Source organism: Erythrolamprus reginae, chromosome 1 (genome assembly GCF_031021105.1).
Source record: "Erythrolamprus reginae isolate rEryReg1 chromosome 1, rEryReg1.hap1, whole genome shotgun sequence".
Lineage (NCBI taxonomy): Eukaryota > Metazoa > Chordata > Lepidosauria > Squamata > Dipsadidae > Erythrolamprus > Erythrolamprus reginae.
In genome coordinates this window covers 24,508,659-24,526,463 of record NC_091950.1, presented here as the reverse complement: position 1 = coordinate 24,526,463, position 17,805 = coordinate 24,508,659, and the positions used below count along the sequence as shown (strand labels likewise).

Genomic DNA, 17,805 nt, shown 5'->3' with positions numbered 1-17,805 from the left:
TAGATTTATCACTAACTTTGGATTGACACGTGCACAGAAGCAGAATTGCACGAAGGGACACACGCGTGCGCGCTTGCTATGCTTGTGCGCGCACACAGAATGTTGCAATGCGAACCGGTGGTGAAGGTAAGTGGAACTCACTCCTGCTTAGTTTGTTTCTGTTACACATACATCAAGGAAGGAGTGGCACAAAAGCCGGTTAAACGTAATTAACTCAGAAACATAGAAACATAGAAGATTGACGGCAGAAAAAGACCTCCTGGTCCATCTAGTCTGCCCTTATAATATTTCCTGTATTTTATCTTAGGATGGATCTATGTTTATCCCAGGCATGTTTAAATTCAGTTACTGTGGATTTACCAACCACGTCTGTTGGAAGTTTGTTCCAAGCATCTACTCCTCTTTCAGTAAAATAATATTTTCTCATGTTGCTTTTGATCTTTTCCCCAACTAACTTCAGATTGTGTCCCCTTGTTCATGTGTTCACTTTCCTATTAAAAACACTTCCCTCCTGAACCTTATTTAACCCTTTAACATATTTAAATGTTTCAATCATGTCCCCCCTTTCCCTTCTGTCCTCCAGACTATACAGATTGAGTTCATGAAGTCTTTCCTGATACCTTTTATGCTTAAGACCTTCCACCATTCTTGTAGCCCGTCTTTGGACCCGTTCAATTTTGCAAATGTCTTTTTGTAGATGAGGTCTCCAGAACTGAACACAGTACTCCAAATGTGTTCTCACCAGCGCTCTATATAAGGGGATCACAATCTCCCTCTTCCTGCTTGTTATACCTCTAGCTATGCAGCCAAGCATCCTACTTGCTTTTCCTACCGCCCGACCACACTGCTCACCCATTTTGAGTGAGATCACTACCCCTAAATCCTTCTCTTCTGAAGTTTTTGCTAACACAGAACTGCCAATACAATACTCAGATTGAGGATTCCTTTCCCCCAAGTGCATTATTTTACATTTGGAAACATTGAACTGCAGTTTCCATTGCTTTGACCATTTATCTAGTAAAGCTAAATCATTTACCATATTACAGACCCCTCCAGGAATATCAACACTATTGCACACTTTAGAGTCATCGGCAAATAGGCAAACCTTCCCTACCAAACCTTTACCTATGTCACTCACAAACATATTAAAAAGAATAGGACCCAGAACAGACCCTTGTGGCACACCGCTTGTAACCTGTCTCTGCTCAGAATACTCGCCATTAACAATAACTCTCTGATGTCTACGCTTCAGCCAGCTTGAAATCCACTGAACTATCCAGGGATTAAGTCCAATCTTCACTAATTTATCTATCAGCTCTTTATGTGGAACCGTATCAAAGGCTTTGCTGAAGTCCAGATAGGCAATATCCACGGCACCACCTTCATCCAACACCTTTGTGACATAGTCAAAGAAATCAATGAGATTAGTCTGATTAGTGATGGCGAACCTGTGCCACAGGTGGCACGCGGAGCCATATCTGCTGGCTTGCGAGCCTTTGCCCATCTCAGCTCCAACGTGCATATGTGTGTCAGCCAGCTGATTTTTGGAGCCTTTGGAGCCTGGGGAGGGCGAAACGTGAGGCTACTGGGCCCACCAAAAGTTGGGAAACAGGCCTTTTCCAGCCTCCAGAGGGCCTCTGGGGGGCAGGGGAAGCTGTTTTTGCCCTCCCCAGGCATTGAATTATGGGTGTGGGCACTCGTGCATATATGATAGCGTACGCGCGCACGGGGGGAAAAAGTTCATCATCACTGCTCTATATTCTGCCATGTGGTCACTGGCACTATTAAATTTTCTATCAAGGCTCTCAATCAAGAACTGTTACCATTGTTGTCTGCTACTGCTTTGCCTTTACAGTGATACCTCATCTTACAAACCCCTCGTCATACAAACTTTTCGAGATACAAACCCGGGGTTTAAGATTTTTTTGCCTCTTCTTACAAACTATTTTCACCTTACAAACCCACTGCCGCCGCTGGGATGCCCCACCTCCGGACTTCCGTTGCCAGCGAAGCACCCGTTTTGCACTGCTGGGAGTCCCCTGAGGCTCCCCTCCATGGGAAAACCCACCTCTGGACTTCTTTGTTTTTGCAATGCTGCAGGGGAATCCCAGCAGGGAAATCCCATCATCGCAAAAACAAGCGCTTTGCTGACAACGGAAGTCCGGAGGTGGGGTTTCCCAGCGAGGGGAGTCTCAGTGAAATCACAGCATTGCAAAAACACAGAGGTCCGGAGGTGGGGTTTCGAGGACATCGGTGTTTTTGTGATGCTGCGATTTCACTGATGCTCCCTTCGCTGGGAAACCCCACCTCCGGACTTCCCTTGCCAGCGAAGCGCTCGTTTTTGTGATGCTGGGATTCCCCTACTGGGATTCCCCTGCAGCATCGCAAAAACACAGAAGTCCGGAGGTGGGGTTTCCCATGGAGGGGAGCCTCATGGGAATCCCAGCAGTGCAAAAACGGGCGGTTCGGCTGGCAAAAGAGGTAAATTTTGGGCTTGCACGCATTAATCGCTTTTCCATTGATTCCTATGGGAAACATTGTTTTGTCTTACAAACTTTTCACCTTAAGAACCTCGTCCCGGAACCAATTAAGTTTGTAAGACAAGGTATCACTGTATTTCCTTGTTAATATAAAAGCAGATTCGAATGTATTCAAGTTAAAATTCAACGGATCCAGTTCTACATTAAGACTATTCCCGTATTAGGCCCGCTCAAAAGTTGCCAAAAGCACTCTTTTTAATTTGCAAGGTTGCCCAAACCTGATAAAAAGGTAGAAGAGGTAAAAATAATTGAATGTTGGTGGCAGGAGGGAATATGGGAGGAAGCCACAGACATTTAAATTAGCTTCTGCTCCCAGCTGAGATGGTTTCAGGTTTTAACCTGGCTAAGCCCCTGGGATTACTGGTTTCAGATTGCAGCAAAATAAATGATACTCTTCTGTTCCTTCTTCCTTTCACAAGTGAATAAATATATTTAATTAAAATAGGTCTATTGTACCCTTCACAATAGGTAGGCTAGAGCAGTTTACACCTTGTAAATGATATGATGATATGATTAAGTCACTGAAAGTAAATTGCCCTGTTTGCAGGAAGGGTTTTTTTCCCCCCTGATGGATCACACAGCATGCAGGGAAGCAGGGAAGAGAAGATTTCTCCAGCAGTGTCGTTTCTCTTTCTGCCAGGAACATTCGGCACGTGTGGGGCCCTGGGAAGGAATTTAAAGCCCAGCCTCATTTATCTTTTATAAGCATCGTGCTAGGTGCTGCTGAGCCACTGCACAGGTTCACCATCTTATTAAAAAGCAGAAGAAATAATTAGACAAGGAAGTTGAAGAGAAGGGGGCTCCCTCCCCCCAATTTGAGAAAAAAACCTGAAAGATGGGGGTTGCTGAATGAAGACATAGAAACATAGAAACATAGAAGACTGGCGGCAGAAAAAGACCTCATGGTCCATCTAGTCTGCCCTTTTACTATTTCCTGTATTTTATCTTGCAATGGATATATGTTTATCCCAGGCATGTTTAAATTCAGTTACTGTGGATTTCCCAACCACGTCTGCTGGAAGTTTGTTCCAAGAATCTACTACTCTTTCAGTAAAATAATATTTTCTCAAGTTGCCTTTGATCTTTCCCCCAACTAACTTCAGATTGGAAAAATTAAAAACAATTACAAGTAGAAGGGAAAAAGAAGAAAAATAAATACGGGCAATTTTTGTTTTCCCCAAAGAATAATAATAATAGTAATAATAATAGTTTATTAGATTTGTATGCCGCCCCTCTCCGCAGACTCGGGGTGGCTCACAACAATAACAAACAGTGTACAATAAAGAAATCTAATATTTAAAAGAGGAAATACAGATTGTTTCTATCACTCATATAAACCCAACACAAAATGTTCATTATTATTTTATTATTAATATTTTTGGCTACCTATCTTGTCATGGGGCTACTCTAGGCATTTACAACCATAAACATCAAAATAAAAAGGAAGTTTGAACAAACAAAAGTTAAGTAATAGAACAATGAAACAGACAACAAGAAGAAAACACATAGATGTCACAATTTTTAAAAAGATTTCATCTATATCAGAGGTTCTCAACATGGGAGTCGGGGTTTGTTGGGAGAATTGGTGCTAGACCTACGGTTGGGGGTCATCACAACATGAGGAACTGTATTATGGGGTCACGGCATTAGAAAGGTTGAGAACCAGTTATCTATATAGTGACGTCTTCGTTTTTTTAAGTGAAGCACCTAAAAATGTATAGTTTCCCTTGCCTGGCTGTAATTCTTCTCCAGCATTCTCAGGAATCCTAATTTTCCATCGTACTTGAGTAATTTTTTTCTCCTTAAACTCTTCCAGAAATGTTGAAAATGGGTCCAGCTCTTCAGCCTCGACCAGTGACCAGGCCAGACATCCGTTTGAGGTGAGTTATTTTAGAAATAATGTCTCCATTCAGGTAAACAGGTATAAATACATTGATAGACAATTAAAAAAAACTTGCCAAAGGTTTACCCAGAATATTTCTTGTTTGTTTGTTTATTTGTTTATTTATTCACTCATTCATTCAATCATTTATTTATTCATTCATTCATTCATTCATTCACTCACTCATTCACTCATTCATTCACTCATTGATTGATTGATTGATTGATTGATTGATTGGATTTGTATGCTGCCCCTCTCTGTGGACTGGGGCGGCTCACAACAAACATAAAATACATAATAAAACAATTTGATCCAATTAATAACAGTTAAAAGACTTAAAAGCATCCTAAAAACTAAAAAACATTCAATTATCATTCACTCAATCAGTAGATCATTCTAAATACATTCGTTAGTCAGGGGGGGAGACATCTAATGGCCCCAGGCCTGGCAACAAAGATGAATTTTCAAACTTTTTCAGAAAGCAAGGAAGGTGGGGGCAGTGTGAATCTCTGGGGGGAGCTGGTTCCAGAGGGCTGGGGGCCCCACAGAGAAGGCCCTGCCAGCCGACATTGTCTGGTCGATGGTCCCTGAGAAGACCAACTCTGTGGGACCTCACCGGATGCTGGGATTCGTGCGGCAGAAAGTGGTCACAGAGATAATCTGGTCCCTTGAGGTCTTCCCTCCTTTTTCTTGAGAGATTCCAGGTCCAATCCTAAGTGAGCCCCTGCAGTTGGTAAAGGAATGGAGAACATCTGTTAGGGTCAGTGGGTGGTTTTCTTTTTGCCTGCTGAGAATTCAGTGCAGTGCTTAGAATCCCCTTCAGTTAGACCAGTTTTTCCCAACCTTGGCAACTTCAAGATATTTGAACTTCAACTCCCAGAATTCCCCAGCCAGCAAATGCTGGCTGGGGAATTCTGGGAGTTGAAGTCCAGGTATCTTCAAGTTGCCAAGGTTGGGAAACACTGAGTTAGACCACTGTTTCTCAACCTTTTTCACTTGGAGGTCTCTGGATTTTCCCCAGCATTGTTGGCTGGGGAATTCTGGGAGTTGAAGTCTACACATCTTAAAGTTGCTAAGATTGGGAAACACTTGCGTTTGATCAAGCAAACAGTTCTCAAGCTGCTAGCATAGTGAATCATCCATCCATTGCAAATTGGAAAGTTCTATTCTTTCAACTCTGGCTTAGGATTTGCAGACAGGCTGGTGACTAGACCAGGGGTCCCCAAACTTGGCAACTTTAAGACTTGTGGACTTCAACTCCCAGAATTCTCCTAGAGAATTCTGAGACTTGAATCCCTCAAGTCTTAAAATTGCCAGGTTTGAAGGCCTCTGCTGTAGATCGTTCCTAGTCCCACAGATACCTCCCTTGGCACCCAATCAGATCCCTTTTTTAAATTTCAAGAGTAATGTAGTACATTATGCAGAAGGAACAGAAAAAAGAAGTTAGGTTGCTAAGGAGAAAAGATGGCAGAGAAAAATAATAATCGGTAAATCAGTATTTTGTGACCGGCAGCCATTTTGTGAACGGGCCACTTTCCAGCATGGCAGCCATTTGATGAAAGTGCCTGTGATGTGCTTCCAAAATTCCAGAAGCGCCCTGGTGGCTTTCAGAACTAAGACTGAAAGAAAAGCAGAAAGCTGTAGCTGCATCAGGGGCTACCTTTGAAAAGTGTTCGGAAATTTCAGATCGTGCAGAATGCAGCTGCAAGAGCTATCATGGGCTTTCCTAAATACGCCCATGTCACATCAACACTCCGCAGTCTGCATTGGTTGCCGATCAGTTTCCGGTCACAATTCAAAGTGTTGGTTATGACCTATAAAGCCCTTCATGGCACTGGACCAGAATATCTCCGGGACCGCCTTCTGCCGCACGAATCCCAGCGACCAGTTAGGCCCCACAGAGTTGGCCTTCTCCGGGGCCCGTTGACTAAACAATGTCGTTTGGCGGGACCCAGGGGAAGAGCCTTCTCTGTGGCGGCCCCAACCCTTTGGAACCAACTCCCCCCAGATATCAGAGTGGCCCCCCACCCTCCTCGCCTTTCGTAAGCTCCTTAAAACCCACCTCTGTTGTCAGGCATGGGGGAATTGACACTTTCCCTCCCCCTAGGCTTATAAAATTTATGCATGGTATGCTATTACGTATGATTGGTTTCTAAATTGGGGTTTTAAATTAACTTAAATATTAGATTTGTTTACATTGTATTATTATTGCTGTGAGCCGCCCCGAGTCTGCGGAGAGGGGCGGCATACAAATCTGATTAATAAATAAAATAATAAAATAAATCAGACATTTTGGAGTTTTCACTTCCAAAAGCTTCAGATAGGATGAATAATGGTGAAGGACTAGCGCCATGATGGTGAACCTATGACACGCGGGCCACGGGTGACATGCAGAGCCATATCAGAGGGCATGCGAGACTTTCAACTCCAGCGCGCATGCGCACTCTGGCCAGCTGATTTTCAGCCTTGGGAAAGGCCGTTTCGTTCTCCGGATGCTTCAGGGAAACTTCTCTAAAGCCACGGAGGCAAAAAAAATCCCCCAACGGACAAACCGGAGGTTCGGAAAAATGCACTTCCAGTTTGCCATTGTGCTGGTTTTTTGCACTCCTGAGGGTTCAGGAATATTTCCTGAAGCCCCAGAGTGCAAAAAACCAGCACATTGGGAAACCGGAAGTGCATTTTTCCGAACCTCCGGTTTGCCCGTTGTGCTGTTTTTTGCACTTCGGACCTTCAGGAAGCTTCCCTGAAACCTCTTGGGGTGCAAAAAACAGCACAAGGGCAAACCAGGTGTGTTTTCCAGAACTACCGGTTTGCCCATTTGGGCATTTTTTTTCACCTACCAGGCTTTAGAAAGGACTTTGCTCTGAGTCTACGGATAGGGGAGGCATACAAATCTAAATAATAGTAATAGAATTGTAGTAGTAATAGTAGTAGTAGTAGTAATAATAATAATAATAATAATAATAATAATAATAATAATAATAATAATTATTATTATTATTATTATTATGTTGTGAGCCGCCCCGAGTCTACAGAGAGGGGCAGCATACAAATCAAATAATTAATTAATTAATTAATAATAATAATAATAATAATAATAATAATTAGTAGCAAAACTACTGTGGGACTTCTGACTTCAGACTGACTGAATTCTGAAGCATAACACACCAGACATTGTGATCGTGGAGAAAAAGAAAGTATGGATCATCGACATCGCAATCCCAGGAAACAGCAGAATTGAGGAGAAGCAGCTAGAGAAATTAGTGAAATACGAAGATCTAAAAATCGAGCTGCAACGACTCTGGCATAAGCCAGTGAAAGTGGTCCCAGTGGTACTTGGCACGCTGGGCGCAGTACCAAAGGATCTCAGCGGACATTTGAAAACCATCGGAATTGACAAAATCTCCATCTGTCAATTGCAAAAGGCCGCTTTACTGGGATTGGCAAACATAATTCGCCGCTACATCACGCAGTCCTAGGTGCTTGGGAAGCGCCCGACTGGTGATGAAATACGAAATCCAGCATAGTGATCTCGTTTGCTGTGTTGTATTGACATAATAATAATAATAGTAATACCCTGTTTTCCCGAAAATAAGACGTACCCCGAAAGTAGGGCATGTCAGAGGTTTTGCAGAATTTGCTAATATAAGGCACCCCCCGAAAATAAGGCGTAGTCAGGTTTACATACGGTACGGTGGAAAAACATACGGTACCATTCAAAGCTGTTCATAGCGGTACCGTAATAATGTGGCGTCCTCTGCTGGCCCCTTCCATCGCTTTGTACCGTCCAGTACAGCAGAACACAGTCTGCTGCTGTCTCACCGTCATTACAGTCTCCACTACAGTGCGTAGACTGTAGTTCCTCTGGTGGCCGGAAGCTGCAATAGCGGGAGTATACTGTTGTACCATACAAGTGCCGTCGTTTGTGTGTGTGGGTGCCATACTGACAGGTACCGTACTGTAATCAGTGTACTGTATGGTACACTTTCTTTGGGGATGTCAGCTTTTCTGCCTGTGAATTTGTCTTATTTGAGAAATATAAGGCACCCCCCCCGAAAATAAGACGTAGCACAACTTTTGGAGCAAAAATTAATATAAGACAGTGTCTTATTTTCGGGGAAACACGGTAGTAATAGTAGTAATAGTAGTAGTCGTAATAATAATAATAATAACAACAACAACAACAACAACAATAATAATAATAATAATAATAATAATGTGCTGCAGGGGGCAGCGTGTGGGGGTTTGCACATGCGTGGTGGGGAGGGAAGGAGTGTGGGCACCTGCATGCATGCTAGCATTCCTGAAAATAAGATACGGTACATGAACCAAAAACGGTTTGCCACGACTGGACTAGGGAAACCTTAATTCCACAGTCGGCCGATAACAGCTATCCCCGATCATTGACAGTCCTGGGCTTCTGGCCTGCCTCCATAAGTCACCTTCCTCTTGTCCTAAGCCGATTCCTTCCCTCTGTCTCGCTCTTTCTCTCTCCTTTCTAGAATGTGGATCAGCCCCTCTTCACCCTCCCGCAGGGCTACGGCCAGTTTGCCTTTGGGATAATCGACGACAGTTTTGAGTTCCCAGCCTTCGGGTCCAACACACAAACAGAAGATAACCGCGATGCCGAGAACAGGCGGGAGAGGGAACATCAGTCTCGGCACCGATACGGAGCCAGACAACCTCGGGCTCGTTTCACAGCACGACGGGCGGCTGGCAGACACGAGGGAGTCCCCACACTAGAAGGGTGAGGACCATTTGTCCACCTCCGATGGTCAAGTCGCTTCGTTGAATATAGGTATTTCAAGACCATAGAAGTGGATTCCTGGTTGATGGTGGCTGCTGATTCAATTTGGATGTAGGAGAACCAGGGGTGAAATGCTCTTGGTTTGCTCGTGTTGGGAGAGTTTTGGCTATGCGTATGATATGACTGTATGTATGGTTTTTTTTTAAATGTATATATATTGGGGTTTCTTGTTTTTTAGACTTTTTGAATGTATTATTGTTATTTTAGATTCTAACTATTAGATTTGTCATTATATATTGTTTTTATCATTGCTGTAAGCCGCCCCGAGTCTACGGAGAGGGACGGCATACAAATCTAATAAATAATAATAATAATAATAATAATGATAATAATGATAATAATGATAATAATGATGATAATAATAATAATAATAATAATAATAATAATAATAAAACCCACCAAGTAGCCACAGTAGACCACTATACCTAATTGAAGTCTTCCATGAAAAACACTGCAGCAGGTTTTCTTGCAAAAATATACCTTTTTGCACAAGTGATACCTTTTCTTCTTATCAAACTGCTTCTCTAAATAAACGATCATTTTTACATTTAACCACTCTAATAAACTATTCACAATACAGTGGTACCTCTACGAACTTAATTCGTTCCCTGACCAGGTTCGTAAATGGAAAAGTTCGTAAGAAGAAGCAATTTTTCCCATAGGAATCAATGTAAAAGGAAATAATGTGTGCAAACCCATCCCAAAACTCACAGTTTGCTTCCCCCGCGCTTGCCGGCGCTGCTGGGATGCTCCGCCTCCGGACTTCCGTTGCTGGCTGCCTGTCATTCTGCTGTAGGGATCCCCCTTTGCTTCCCCCCGCTGGGAATCCCTGCATTTTGTGCTTGCCGTCTGTCTGAAGCACCTATAATTCTGCTGCAGGGATCCCCCTTTGCTTCCCCCCGCTGGGAATCCCTGCATTTTGTGCTTGCGGTCCGTCTGAAGCACCTATAATTCTGCTGCAGGCATCCCCCTTTGCTTCCCCCCACTGGGAATCCCTGCATTTTGTGCTTGCGGTCCGTCTGAAGCACCTATCATTCTGCTGCAGGGATCCCCCTTTGCTTCCCCCCACTGGGAATCCCTGCATTTTGTGCTTGCGGTCCGTCTGAAGCACCTATCATTCTGCTGCAGGGATCCCCCTTTGCTTCCCCCCGCTGGGAATCCCTGCATTTTGTGCTTGCGGTCCGTCTGAAGCACCTATCATTCTGCTGCAGGGATCCCCCTTTGCTTCCCCCCACTGGGAATCCCTGCATTTTGTGCTTGCGGTCCGTCTGAAGCACCTATAATTCTGCTGTAGGGATCCCCCTTTGCTTCCCCCCACTGGGAATCCCTGCATTTTGTGCTTGCGGTCCGTCTGAAGCACCTATCATTCTGCTGCAGGGATCCCCCTTTGCTTCCCCCCACTGGGAATCCCTGCATTTTGTGCTTGCGGTCCGTCTGAAGCACCTATCATTCTGCTGCAGGGATCCCCCTTTGCTTCCCCCCGCTGGGAATCCCTGCATTTTGTGCTTGCGGTCCGTCTGAAGCACCTATCATTCTGCTGCAGGGATCCCCCTTTGCTTCCCCCCACTGGGAATCCCTGCATTTTGTGCTTGCGGTCCGTCTGAAGCACCTATCATTTTGCTGCAGGGATCCCCCTTTGCTTCCCCCCGCTGGGAATCCCTGCATTTTGTGCTTGCCGTCCGTCTGAAGCACCTATCATTCTGCTGCAGGGATCCCCCTTTGCTTCCCCCCGCTGGGAATCCCTGCATTTTGTGCTTGCCGTCCGTCTGAAGCACCTATCATTCTGCTGCAGGGATCCCCCTTTGCTTCCCCCCGCTGGGAATCCCTGCATTTTGTGCTTGCGGTCCGTCTGAAGCACCTATCATTCTGCTGCAGGGATCCCCCTTTGCTTCCCCCTGCTGGGAATCCCTGCATTTTGTGCTTGCCGTCCGTCTGAAGCACCTATAATTCTGCTGCAGGGATCCCCTTTGCTTCCCCCTGCTGGGAATCCCTGCATTTTGTGCTTGCCGTCCATCTGAAGCACCTATCATTCTGCTGCAGGGATCCCCCTTTGCTTCCCCCTGCTGGGAATCCCTGCATTTTGTGCTTGCCGTCTGTCTGAAGCACCTATCATTCTGCTGCAGGGATCCCCTTTGCTTCCCCCCGCTGGGAATCCCTGCATTTTGTGCTTGCCGTCCGTCTGAAGCACCTATAATTCTGCTGCAGGGATCCCCCTTTGCTTCCCCCCGCTGGGAATCCCTGCATTTTGTGCTTGCCGTCCGTCTGAAGCACCTATAATTCTGCTGCAGGGATCCCCCTTTGCTTCCCCCCACTGGGAATCCCTGCATTTTGTGCTTGCCGTCCATCTGAAGCACCTACAATTCTGCTGCAGGGATCCCCCTTTGCTTCCCCCCTTTTTGTATCTCGAAAAATTAGTCAGTAGAGGCCTTCATAAGTAGAGGTACCACTGTACTATCATATAACTCTTATTACATCCACCACTGCAACCACTAAGCACTAACCACTAACTACAAACCACCCAGCACAAACCACTCTATAACAAACCACTGTAACAAACCACTCACCATAACAAACCACCCCCATGTAAGGGTGTTACTCCTTATATAGTTTACAGCCAATCAGATTGCAACACAATTAGCAAACCCATGATTACATGCTGATTATGGCTTACATCAGCCTTTTCCATGGTTACAAATCATTTACTTTCATTGTAATATTACTGTTCTGTCGGGCTCTCTGGTAGAATCCTCCCAAAAATTCACAGGTACAAATTTCAGACACACACACGTTTGAAAATTCAAAACAATGTTCTTTATAATGAAAATTCACTTAAACTAAGCCCTCTTTTGGTATAGCAAAGAGCACTCGTCTCCAAACAAACTGGTAATTTATACAAGTCCCTTATCAGTCCTGTGATACTTAGCTTGCAGCTGTGAGGCAATTCACAGTCCTTCTTTCACAAAGTGAAACACACTTTGCTCTGGTTTAGTTTCAAAGCAGGGAAAAATCAGCACACAAAAAGTCAAAGTCAGTAAAGCAGTCACGAAACACAACGATCAGATAATCCTCCACAATGGCCAAACCCACAGACTGCTATTCACTAATGACCACAGCCCCACCTAACCACAGGTGGCCTCATTTTCTTTGATAATAATCTCTCAGTTGTTGTAGCCTATGCAGCGCTCTCCGCATGCGTGGCTGTATCATTAACTCTTGTTCTGAATCCAAGGAGGAGCTAGATAATTGATCTCCTTTCGAGCTGTCTGCCACACTCTCCTCCTCCCTGTCACTCATGTCTTCTTGGTCAGAGGAGCCTTCATCATCAGATTCCATCGGGCAAAACAGGCTTGCAGCATGTGGATGTCTCCCCCACATCCACAGTCCTTGGGGCAGGAGCTGGGCCAGAGCTAAACACAACAATTACCTTCAGAAATAAACTTATTTCTGACAGCTCGTGCCTGTCGGTCATCAGAGAGCCGGTTGCGAAGGTAGCGTGAGGCGATGCCCAGACGCCACAATTTGAGTTCTTTTACTGCACATTAGCAAAATGTTCTGGGTAAAAGAACCTAAATGGTGGCATCTGGGCAGGTGGATGGAGCCTGGTTCTCCCTTCACAACCGGCTCTCCGATAACCGACAGGCACAAGTGAACCAGGAGCATTTCACTCCTAAGGAGAAAAGTAGTTTGGGGAGTGGGTGTCTACCAAATTGGTTGGAACGGCACTGTCCACAAATCCAAAGGGCCACACCAAATTGGAGGTGAAAGATCCTGCACAATTTCAAAATTTAACTTGCAGTGCTTCCAGAGTTGAAGAATTGGGCATTACTCATTTCCGCAGCCACAATTTGGAAGTCACTAAAGCAGGTCTTTTAGACTTTAAGACTTATGGACTTAAACTCTCAAAATTCTGCAGCCAGATTGAGAAATTCTGGGAGTTGGTCCACAAGTTTTAAAGTTGCCAAGGTTGGAGACCCCCTGCACTGATGCATGACCATTGTAGTTAAGAAGGCAGCCCACGATCATGATTGCATTCTAGATGCTCAACTAACAGCCCGTATTTGCAGCCATTTGCAATGTCCTGTAGTTATGCAATCACCAGCATTTACTTCTAGTTTCCAGCAAAAAGCACAGTTTGCAAACAGTGTCTTGCTTAACGATTGCCAATTCACTTAGTGTCCATGATGAATTGCTTAATGCAGAAAATGTAAAATTGTGTCAATGACAAGATGACACATTCAGTGACTGGCACAATTGGAAAACTGTAATTCCAGGCTCAATTTCAGTTATAAGTTCAGTATTACCAGTATCCTCTTAAAATTCCACTTACCCACAGTATTTTTTTGGAGTATAAGACACACCTTTCTTACTGTTCTGTCGAGCTCTCTGGTAGACTCCTCCCAAAAATTCACAGGTACAAATTTCAGACACACACGTTTGAAAATTCAAAACAATGTTCTTTATAATGAAAATTCACTTAAACTAAGCCCTCTTTTGGTATAGCAAAGAGCACTGGTCTCCAAACAAACTGGTAATTTGTACAAGTCCCTTATCAGTTCTGTGATACTTGGCTTGCAGCTGTGAGGCAATTCACAGTCCTTCTTTCACAAAGTGAAACACACTTTGCTCTGGTTTAGTTCCAAAGCGGGGAAAAATCAGCACACAAAAGGTCAAAGTCAGTAAAGCAGTCACGAAACACCAGGATCAGATAATCCTCCACAATGGCCAAACCCACAGGCTGCTATTTATAGCAGCCTCACTAATTACCACAGCCCCACCCAACCACAGGTGGCCTCATTTTCTTTGATAATAATCTCTCAGTTGTTGTTGCCTATGCATCGCTCTCCGCATGTGTGGCTGTATCATTAACTCTTGTTCTGAATCCAAGGAGGAGCTAGATAATTGATCTCCTTCTGAGCTGTCTGCCACACTCTCCTCCTCCCTGTCACTCATGTCTTCTTGGTCAGAGGAGCCTTCATCATCAGATTCCACCGGGGGCAAAACAGGCCTGCAGTATGTGGATGTCTCCCCCACATCCACAGTCCTTGGGGCAGGAGCTGGGCCAGAGCTAACCACAACACTTACCAGCAAAAAAGAGGGTGAAAACTTGTCTTATACACAAACTGTGTCTTATACACCGAATGTAGTCCCACCCAGCCACCCCCACCCTTTGGCCTCTGCCTCTCAGCAGTTTACCTCCTTGCAGCAAACAGAACAAAGCCTGTTAAGCCAAGCAACTGATTATCAGCTTCCCAACACTCAGGTGATGGAGGCTGCAGGCAGGCTACCTGCTGAAACTGAAAGTGAAACTGAAGCTGCAAGGAGGCAAATTGCTGGGAGGTAGAAGCAGAGGCGGAATTTTAATTTCTTGTTCTAATCAGACTGCTGAAATTGGATGCAAGGAGGTAAGTCAATAAGTATAAATGTTTGGGGAACGTTCAAATTATTAGACTTATTTTTTAAAGACTGCTTTATTATTGTTCTAGACCAGTGTTTCCCAACCTTGGCAACTTGAAGATATTTGGACTTCAACTCCCAGAATTCCCCAGCCAGCAAATGCTGGCTGGGGAATTCTGGGAGTTGAAGTCCAGATATCTTCAACTTGCTAAGGTTGGGAAACACTGTTCTAGACAACTTAACAAAATGAAGAAGCTTTTTAGAATAAATGTTTGATCTGAAGAGGCCCAGTGCTTTTGTATCTTCTTTTAAATAGCAGAAAATAATGCAGTGTTTCCCAACCTTGGCATCTGCTGGCTGGGGAATTCTGGGAGTTGAAGTCCAAATATCTTCAAGTTGCCAAGGTTGGGAAACACTGGAATAATATATACTTCCAGAAAGCCACATCAATTTTAACAGCATCTGTACAAGTATAGTCTGAAATGTAACAGTGTCCTGTTTTAGTATTAAGATAAGGCAGCTGAGTTAAACCCCGACTTAGTCATGTTTAGAGTAGATCTATTTAAATAATCGGGAGGAGTTAGTGTGACTACATTTAAGGAAACTTTCTGGCATTAATATGCTGCAATAATGTGCATTTCTTCCATTCTTTTCTATTTCTATGGTCAGGCACATGCACAGAAATACACAGCTAACAGTGTATATCATCTGTACTGTTTGCTAGGAGGCAAATTGCTGGGAGGCAGAGGCAGAATTTCCCCCCCTTGTTTTCCTCCCCCAAAACTAAGGTGCATCTTATATTCCGAAAAATATGGTATTCTATCATCAGAAATTGGGGAACTGTGGGGTCATTCAATAGTTCTCTTCTCCCTGTTCCAGAATATCTCATTTATTACTATTTTTTGGTTCCCCCTCCCTTTCTTTTTGGCAGAATTATCCAGCAGCTGGTCAACGGAATTATAGCACCGACCACGATACCAAACCTTGGAGTAGGACCTTGGTGAGTTGGTCACAACATGTTCGAGATCAACGTATCTCAACCTTAGCAACTGTAAGAAGTATGGACTTCAACTCCCAGAATTCTGTCTGACTGGGGAATTTTGGGAGGCGGTCCCAAAAACGTCTTTTTTTAAAAAGTGGAATTCTTAGGCTTATTCTAAGAATCCTCCAAAGTCAAGAACCCTTGACCTTCTGCCTTAGGGCAGCCAGCCAGTTCCAGTGAAGGCTTAACTTTTCCTCCTGTCCTTTCTTTGTTTTGGTGCTTTCTATTTATAAAGGGGAGTCTTGCATTCAAATCCCATGGACTACGCTTGGGGCGCCAACGGCTTGGATGCCATTATTACTCAGGTACAGCTGGCTGTGTATAGGGCACATCTCTTCCTTTTGCGGGGTGGGGCGGGGGGGGGCAGAATGGTGGCATAGGGAGCAGGGGTGGGTTGATTGATTGATTGGATTTCTATGCTGCTCCTCTCCGAGGACTCGGGGCGGCTCACAACACATAAAATATACAATGCAATTGTATATCTAATTGTCTATATCTATTGTCTAATCAGTGTTTTTCAACCAGTGTGCCGCGGCACACTAGTGTGCCGTGAGACATGGTCAGGTGTGCCGCGAAGCTCAGAGAGAAAGAAAAAAAGAGAGCGCGAGAGAGAAAGCAAGAGAGAGAGAGAGAGAAAGAAAGAAAGAGAGCAAGAGCAAGAGAGAGAGAGAGAAAGAAAACAGAGAGAAAGCAAGAGAGGGAAAAAGAAAGAGAACGAGAGAGAAAGAAAGAGAGAAAGAGAACAAGAGAAAAAGAGAAAGAAAGAGAGAGAGAAAGAGGGAGGGAAGGTAGAGAGAAAGACATAGAGGGAGGTAGGGAGGGAGAGAGAAAGAGAGCAAAAAAGGAAGGAAGGAAGGAAGAGAGAAAGAAAGAGGGAAGGAGAGAGAGAAAAAAAAGAGAAAGAGAGAGAAAGAGGGAGGGAGAGAGAAATAGAGCGAAAGGGAGGAAGAGAGAGAGATAATTTTTTTGTCCAAACCTTTTTTAGCCGCCCCCCCCATCCCCACTCAATGTGCCCCATGGTTTTGTAAATGTAAAAAATGCCGCGGCTCAAAAAAGGTTGAAAATCACTGGTCTAATTATTTATGAATTAGATTTCTATGCCGCCCTTCTCATGAGACAATACAAAAGTGTGTAAGAAATCTTAAGTTAAATTGCACACTAGAACTCCACTATTTAAAACACAGGTAATCCATCACAGGTAACACACAGGTAACAGGTAATCATACTTGGTGCCAATTTGCATTGTGATGGTTTGCATATGCACAGAGGCTCCGTTTGTGCTCAAGCGCACACGTTCCCTGGTTGCAATGGTGTTTCCTGCAGATGCTCAGTAGCTGGAATCGGCCCAAAACACAGCTGAGGAATTCATCAGCTGTGCTTCGGGCAAAGGAATAAAGAGCAGTTTGAATCTGGGGGCAGGAGGGTGGGAGGGCTCTTTTCCAAGCAGTAGCAGAGGACACAACATCCAAACTAGAATATTCAACAAAAATTCCAAAAAAAACCATAGCGGCACATACAGATTGGCACCGACCGAACTGGGTCCGCGATGACATCCTGACATTACCAGCGGGTGATTTGGGTGATCCGATCCGAACTGGAAGGAACCCACCCCTGATATAAATACAAATCCAGTGGTACCTCTACTTAAGAACGCCTCTATCTAGTTTATGTTCAAGATTTTTTTGCCTCTTCTTAAGAACCATTTTCTGCTTAAGAACCCAAGCCCAGAAAAATTTCCCAGGAAATTTGAGAGCGGCACGAAGGCCTGGCCAGTTTCCTGCCCTTTAATCCAGGCCATCTTGGGCTTTTCTGGGCTGCTAGAGGAGCCTTTCAGTGGCGCTTAAGGAGGCTTTGGCAGTCCAGAGCAAACAAAGCATTTTCCTTTCTCTGGGCGCTTGGTGAGGGAATAAACCTTTTTTTTAAGCCTTAAAGTTTTGGATTTTTTTGATTCCCCTCACCTCACCTTCTTCCTTCAGCAGTGACTGTCCTCCTCCTCTTCTTCCTCCTCCTCCTCCCACCCAAATTCTGAGCTTTTATTTCTTTCCTAATGGGTTTGCCTGCATTATTTGCTTTTACATTGCTTCCTATGGGAAAAAATTGCTTCTACTTACAAACTTTTCTACTTAAGAACAAATTAAGT

The 17,805-nt window shown here is 44.3% G+C and overlaps 1 protein-coding gene across 1 annotated transcript in view; it reads left to right on the top strand.

Annotated features, from left to right (window-relative positions):
- Positions 1–17,805, top strand: part of RNF126 (ring finger protein 126) — a 57,164-nt gene that overhangs the window by 28,686 nt on the left and 10,673 nt on the right. Inside the window, exons 3-6 of the mRNA XM_070747316.1 lie at positions 4,357–4,420; positions 8,925–9,169; positions 15,555–15,623; positions 15,901–15,970. Coding sequence (XP_070603417.1) covers positions 4,357–4,420; positions 8,925–9,169; positions 15,555–15,623; positions 15,901–15,970 — 448 coding nt within the window. The remainder of the gene's footprint in view (positions 1–4,356; positions 4,421–8,924; positions 9,170–15,554; positions 15,624–15,900; positions 15,971–17,805) is intronic.